This window comes from Lynx rufus, unplaced genomic scaffold, assembly GCF_022079265.1.
Source record: "Lynx rufus isolate CCGP_SWC_20201006 ecotype Redwood Valley unplaced genomic scaffold, mLynRuf1.p SCAF_4, whole genome shotgun sequence".
NCBI classification, from domain to species: Eukaryota; Metazoa; Chordata; class Mammalia; order Carnivora; family Felidae; genus Lynx; species Lynx rufus.
Genome location: NW_025814856.1, coordinates 125,094,101 through 125,101,808, shown reverse-complemented (window position 1 = coordinate 125,101,808; position 7,708 = coordinate 125,094,101). Strand labels below are relative to the sequence as shown.

General features: G+C 39.6%; 1 protein-coding gene across 1 annotated transcript in view; it reads right to left on the bottom strand.

Annotated features, from left to right (window-relative positions):
* Positions 1-1,902: 1,902 nt before the first annotated feature.
* The window catches only part of BBS9 (Bardet-Biedl syndrome 9), a 453,794-nt gene continuing 447,988 nt past the window's right edge, over positions 1,903-7,708 (bottom strand). Inside the window, exons 22-24 of the mRNA XM_047097119.1 lie at positions 3,477-3,587; positions 2,729-3,267; positions 1,903-2,093 (exon numbers count right to left, since the gene is read on the bottom strand). Of these exons, the coding sequence (XP_046953075.1) occupies positions 3,236-3,267; positions 3,477-3,587 (143 nt within the window). The 3' untranslated portion in view covers positions 1,903-2,093; positions 2,729-3,235. The remainder of the gene's footprint in view (positions 2,094-2,728; positions 3,268-3,476; positions 3,588-7,708) is intronic.

Below are 7,708 nucleotides of genomic sequence, written 5' to 3'. Positions count from 1 at the left end.
TATTGCTATTCGATAAGGAGATACTTACCACCATCACCACTTCCCCCAAAAGAAAAGAACATGAACAGGTCATTCACCAAAGGAGAAGTATAGCAAATAGGTGTATTTTTTAAAGGTACAACCACACTAGAAATCAAAAATAGATAGTTATCTTAGACTAAAAACCTTCAGGTTTAAAATGTATTTTACTGTAGTCTTACCAATAATCTCTACATTTGGGTGTGTATTTGGGTTTTGGAATCAGCCTGGATTAAAATCCCAGTTCTGTAGTTCTGTTACACACTAACTGTGGGATACTGGGTAAGTTATTTGGCCTGTATAAGTCTCAGTACTCTTACTTGCAAAATAGAGATAACATTATCTACATCACAGTAATGTTGGAAGAAGTGAATGAAATCATACCTAGCACATACTAAGAATTTACTAAATGGTTTGCTATTTTATAAGTATCTATTCTGATATATTTGGTAACAGCGAGACTATCTGGCTAATCAGAAACCTGGATCATCTTTCTTCTTAAAGCTTTGTGAGTTACTCTAAGATTTCAAGACCATGCATACACACACACACACACACACACAGGAAAGAGATAATAGACAATCGTTATTAAAGATTGAAATACTAGTGCCAAAATAATAGGAGTTAACAATTATTTATGTCTTGATATTTAAAAAGCCACTTCAAAGGGTAACGTAATTCTTGGCTGTTAGCAGAAACACTTTATGTATGTTTTTAAATCATACTAACATCAGGGGTAAAAGACATAACTTAAATTTACATAACGTAAATTCAGAAATTTTTTTAAGCAAAGGATACTTTTAAATCATGAATCAAATTATTTTATCATTTTATTTTATTTTATTTTATTTTATTTTTTAACGTTTATTTATTTTTGAGACAGAGAGAGACAGAGCATGAACGGGGGAGGGTCAGAGAGAGGGAGACACAGAATCTGAAGCAGGCTCCAGGCTCTGAGCTGTCAGCACAGAGCCCGATGCGGGGCTTGAACTCACGGACCGCGAGATCATGACCTGAGCCGAAGTCGGCCGCTTAACCGACTGAGCCACCCAGATGCCCCTATTTTATCATTTTAGAACTTATATTTGATATTTGATAATGTTGAAAAGGTTAATTAGTAACTTCTTTCCTTTTGGCAGCTAGTAAAATGCAAATGATAATAAATTAGATTTCTCAAAATATATGTATGCTATATGTATATAGAGTTCTGTACTAGTGATTCAAATAAAAAATAAAACTATCTGGTCAAGTAATTGTGCCAATAGACTTAAGATACTGATAATGATTTCCAGGAAAACATTTTACAAATATACTTCTTAACAGAAAAATTCTCAGTATGACATGTAATTGTAACAACAAAAGTCACCTTAAACTCCCAAACCGGAGATAGGAAGCCTTTTGAATTTGGACTGGTAGTCACTCTCCCACAGGATGGAACAATAATGGAGGGCATATACAGAAGGAAATCAATGGAGGAGGGATTTGAGAGAGAGAGAAAGCACTACATTCATATATGTTTAAAGTAACCCTTTAATGAAACAATATGCTTCGGTTTTGTATCACAGGAAATAAAGGGAAAGAATCAAAAGGTGAAGGGAAAGAATTGGGGGAGTAAGTGAAGGGAGAGAAAAACTGATCAAGGCACATGAATGTAGAAACACAAAAGAAAAAGAAAAAGAGTTGAAGGCAGAAGGACACGTACAAACAAGGTATGACTCTCAAAAAAAAAATAGAACAGAGATTAGCACTAGCACATATGCATAGCACAAAAACAACCACAGGAAACAAACATACAAAAGAAAAGAAAAAAGAGAGAGAAAAAGAGAGAGACATAACACAGAAACACATTTTAAAGAAGTAATATACTTGTCTTGTAACCTTTCTTGAATGAAGCTGTTAAAGATGACCAGAAGTGTAGCGTTTTTGTAAGTATAGTCACATGCGGAGCCATGACATCTTCTACTGGTCCCCACAGGCTGGGTGACATTAACCTAATGGTTATTCTCATCCAAAGGTTAAAAGTTGTCCACTTCCATGCATGACAATTAATAATATTTTATCTTCTGCTGCATCTCCTAAAAAAGAACGCTAGAAATAATAAATAATACATCCTCTTCAATTTTTTGACATTTCACTTATAGAAAAACCATGAACTGTATTCCCCCTTTATACTGACAGAGAGGCATTCCAAAACTGGCACATATTTTGGTTTACATAAATCAGTCTTGCAACTGTAATTTTAACTGAAAATTGGCAAAATCTCATTTCTTGCATACTGTAATGAGTGAATTTTTTTACAACCTGAATTTTTTTTAATTTTTTTTTTTTTTTTTTGAGAGAGAGAGACAGAGGGCAAGTAGGGGAAGGGCAGAGAGGGAGACACAGAACCTGAAGCAGGCTCCAGGCTCCCAGCTGACAGCACAGAGCCCAACACGGGGCTCCAACTCACAAATCATGAGATTATGACCTGAGCTGAAGTCGGCCTCTCAACCAACTGAGGCACTCAGGCACCACTATAACCTGAATTTCTAAAAGGTGCCACCATGGGGTAATGAAAAGAGGATGTTAATGTACTGCATTCCTATAAAATATTTGAAAATTTTCATACAATTCTAAAAACTTACTTTCTTCCATTTTTAGCATAATAAATAAATCATATAAAAATTCTGTAGTTTACTTTATATATAAAACAATCATATTTGAGTCTTACCGGGCGTGGAGTAGCAAAGTTTTCAGTTCCTTTCCGTTTCTTTCCTTTGAAGAAATAACGTGGAGAAACCATCTATATAACCCTCTAGTTATAAATCAAATCCAAGATATTGTTGGACAATGAGATGCTTTATTAAATTTGATACATTTACTATATAAGAATTCTGTGAAAAGAATGGGGTATCAAATTACTTTGGATCTAGGCCTCTGCATTATAAAGTCTGTCCCCAAAATATGTCCTCTCACTATATCCGATGGCTGCAAGCATACAGATGACCAAAAAGCAGCAATATTTTTCCCACCTAGGTTTCAACTGATTTGCCCTGGGTATTACAAATCCTCCTAGCACAATAAGAAAAAAATCCCAATCCCCAGTCTACATATCATCTCCAAGCAGGTGAGATGGATGAAGCACCGGGCCAGCCCTACATTTGTGCTTGGCCTGAGGTCCACACAGGATCAGCCTTGGGAAAGCCATCTTCCCCTCAACCAGACAACTCTACTTGAACTATTCCGAGACTCCTTGGAGGGGTGAAACTTCTGGAAAAAAGAAAGAGGGCAAGAGAGAGAGAAAAGGTTTGAATATTGAAAGGAGTATACAAATGATCAAATTCAGCTGCACCAGTGCTGAGGCAAAGGATGAAGTTGGAAAACAAGCAGCTTTGCAAAATGCTCTCTGGTATGACAAGAACTGACCAGAGTGCCACTGTCCCTGACATATCATTGGTGAAGACCACCCATTTTCTTACCAGGCAAGGGCGTCTCTACAATGAGGTGCTTGTGGTTGGTAAACAGTTCAGTGGAGTCTTGCTCTATTGATCTTTCTTCTAAGTCTGATTCTGGGATGGTAGTACAGCCACCTACTTGGAAAAATACAGACAGTATTTTAAGCAATATGCAGGAAAATCTGCCTCTCCACACGGCAACCACAGCTTGCCGCAGCTTAAAAACGTGCCAATCATAAAGATAACAAATGATGTGACAATAATCTTCAGGAGCAGACCAAACAGAATAATCTTAAATGTCTCTCTTTTTGGTGAAAATACAAGGAATGAGTTATTGCCCCCAAAGACATATTATGCCAATATCACTTAGCAACAGCAGCAATGGTGCTGCCTTTAAATTTATTTTTTTTAAGTCAGAAAGGACAAAACCTATTGCATATGTGATATCATAATATAATGGCGCCCCAGCAGGAATTCTCTTTAATACCACAGCATCAGAAACTATAAAAAACAAAGCACATTGACCACGAGGGAATAAAACCTTTCTTGAGCAAAGAGGAAGGGTGCTGGTATTCTGAGACGGTGATTGTGGTGGTATTTCTCTGGAATTTGAGTCTATCCCTGCATCCCAGCACTTCACAGCACAGACACAAACACTTCATAATTCAGCAGCAAAGCCATAAGCTGCACTGTGGAAGCTTTCAATTCCAAGGCAATTCCACAGTGACTTGAGGATGAGCCAGCACCACTGCACTTCTGAAATATTGGGTATAAGTCGTTTGATTTTATTCACCAAAATCTTGTAGGGGAAACTCATGTGAGAATTTCTTGACTATATCTGCAACTTGATTTGACTAATTTGCCATCATTTCCTGGAAAGGTATTGACATGCTGTATACTATACATATTTTTTTCCAAAGCCATTCTTCTTGTTAATGAAGTGTGAATTTTTTTTTCCTTTTCTGAGGCTTCTCACACAGAGTCCAAAGCCTCTGTACTCAAGTTTGGCTTTATGTAGGAGGGGGTTTATGAGGAAAAAGAGGGTATCTCAGCACTGATTTGCAAACCACATCCTTCAAATGAAGAGGAAGTGGCATGAAGTTCTCCAAGTCTAAAGGAGAACACACCTTACAATTCATCTCTCTGCATCAACTCTGAAAAAGAAACCAATGCCCAGGGAAACTTGAAAGAAAAGCATCTCCACATTCATAAAATAAGAATCAGAGGTAACCTCAGAGGTTCCCCAGCAGGAAATGTTAGAATTCTTCATCAGTGCAATGGAACTTGCCTGGCTATATCTGAAAATGGCATGGGCCCCATCCAGAAGGAGGACCAGACTTATTTTTAATCTCTTTCCAAAGTCTGTAGATTATGGTAACAATAACTATCATTATTAAGTACTTTCTAAGTGCTAGAAACTCTGTCCATATTATCTCATTTAGTTCCTAGAAACTATGAAATAGATACTATTATTCTCATCTTACACATAAGAAAACTGAGATCTCACGAGATGCAGTAACTTGCCAAGGTCATACAGCTCCTAAGGAGTAAGACCGAACTCACACCCAAGTTGATGACTCCTAAAGCCCATGTTATCTAACCACTTACTTTATGGCTCTCAGTTGCAGCATTAGCCAAAGAGATACTGTGGCTGCAGGTGTCAGTGAGGGTTTATCCCACATGGCAAGCCACTGAGTGTGGCTGCCAGGAGTGCTGTTTAGAGTATTGTGAGGCCAGGGCAGGCCCCAAGCTGCTGGGACCTTGAAGAAGACCAAGAAATACCATCCTTCTTCTCCTCTTGGCCCCTCATTCAATTGAGGGGAAAAAGGGGGTATGTAGGATGAGGGAGAAATACTTCTCTAAGACTAATGATAGGGAAGAACAGAAAGAAGGGATGTGCTCCCTGCAGAACAGAACCTGATCTTAAGAAAAAAGGACCAAGAATGGTTTGGTTTCTCATTGTAAAGTCAAAAATCAGGTTAAGGCATCTCTGGGGCAGTTGGAGGGAGGAAGTAGGGTGAGGCCAGGAATGTTCTACTCATGTAGCTATCCTCACACACAAGGAAACTTCAGGCATGGGGAAGAAGTGTACCCAGCTAACCGATGGGAAGAGTGCAGTGATCAGTTAGTGGTATCTGCCATGTTTGTGGAGAGAGGTAGGGCTCCACTGATTAATTAGTGTCCACCTTTTATTCTAGCTGACTCAATATTGAGGCAACACAGACGATAAAGACCTCCCAAATCCCACTGCAGGGCTGATTAGTCACTTGCCCTGGGAATCCCATCCCCCCTTTTTGGAGATGCCTCCATGCAGCCATACTGACCAACCATATGCCCAGAGTTTCTGCCCTCCCAGCTTGGAAGAAACAATAAGGTATGGGATCTGGAATTTTGACCAATGGCAAACAGGAGAAGGGAAAAAGAGGGAAGAAAATTCCCCTCCTGCTTCTCCTGGGTAGACTCTGAACTATTATTTCACTTTTGTCAACCCCTAGAAAAGTGCCTCCCTGTGCAGGGTAGATGTACCTGCTGGGTCTCTTCCCTTTGTTTTACATCACATATTTCCTTGATCCCCTTGCCTTTTTCCTCATCCCTCAGTTTGCCAAATAAACCATCATTTTAATCCTTGCCTCGGGCTATGATTTATTGTAAAAATCATTGATAGTGGAAGTAGTTCTAAAAAGCTGGCCTTCAACATAGAATTTTGAGGTTAGAATGCCCATCTATGTGAAAGAAATAGGGGCTCTGTGACTGGAGATAAACAGGATGGGAATAACCCTGTTACGTAATTATGTAAGTTTTCATCCATGGCTACCTAGAATGAAGTGCATGTAGAGGTCAAGAATGACAGATCAAATAGCTGTGGAGTGGAAATATTTATAATTATAAGCATGCCAGAATAGGGTGGCTGCTTCTGATGACTAGATATCCCAGAAAAATAGAAAATGGCAAAGTTTGGGGGAGCTCATAGGCAATGAAAGGCACATCCGGAAAGTCAGAAGCCTACTTTGGCCTTGCTAATTTAAGTGAGATCATTGGACCCACAGCACTGGATATCACCAAGGAGCCTTTTAGAAATGCAGAATCTTAGGCCTCACCTCGCAGTTACCGAATTTGAATCTGCTAAGAAGGACAGATGAATATATCTGATGAGATTTTCATTAGGAAAAAAAAATATTTGTTTGTTGAAAACTTAAGAGTAAGCAGTAAAATAACAGAAATAAAGTATAAAACTTCCAGACTAACAGAGACCCTCTGAAGCCTATCCGTGGAAGTGGAGCCTGGTTTCCACAGACACTAGATGAAGTGCCCTTGGCTTAGAGCCTGTCCCATCAAAGGATAAGGGAAAGAAAAACCACAGCTGGATGAAATCATCCAAACACACATGGTGTGTGCAACACATAAGAGCCAACAGGCAAAAGCAAGTGAGAGCCGGGGATCTCCTGATCTGGAAATCATAGTCCTATGGACCTAGTGTGTGCTGGGCAATTGGCTATGAATTTTCAATGCATTAGCTCACACAATCCTCAGACAACCCTATCAAGAAGGGTTTATTGGCCCCATTTTATAATTATAAATGTATTGATATTAATTTGTGTTTTTTCCTCAGCTTTCCCTCCCCTGTTCCTCTTTCCACAAAGTTTCCGCAGGCCATTTTGTGCTTCCCTGCTTCAGAAATTTGCACTGGGGCCAAATCAAAAGTCCACTGAAGATACCTTCTTTTCTAGCCTTGGTCTTCCATGACCTGAGCTCACTGAAGATATGAAAGTGCCTCTGGGGAAAGATTTTCTCTAGTAATTCAGAGGATTAAAGAGACCCAGGCTGGACGACCCCAAGGGAGCAAGGCATCAAGGGATGGAGTCATCAACACAAGGAGGGCTGGACATCAGGAGCCCCAAACTCAGCAAGGACTCCCTTATGCACCAGGCCTCTGCTGTGGGGTTAGGCAATGAGGCTGTTGACAGTACTGCGGCCTCGTTTTCTGAGTCCCATATGGAGATAGGAGCCAAGGAAGGTGGGGTGGGCAATAATAACTGAGACTAAATTTCCCACCTTCCTGCTAGGAAAGAAAATAAAATAAAACTTTTGACATTTTTTGCATCCCTCACTTAGCTTTGCAAGACTAAGTGTCAGGCCTGCTAGAAAGTCTCAATTAATTAAATGTAAACCTAGAGATTACATCATTTGCCAAAGGTCACACAGCAAGTCTACATGAGCTGTAGTCTAGCTCTTTCCATTGCAGCCATGCTTCTCAA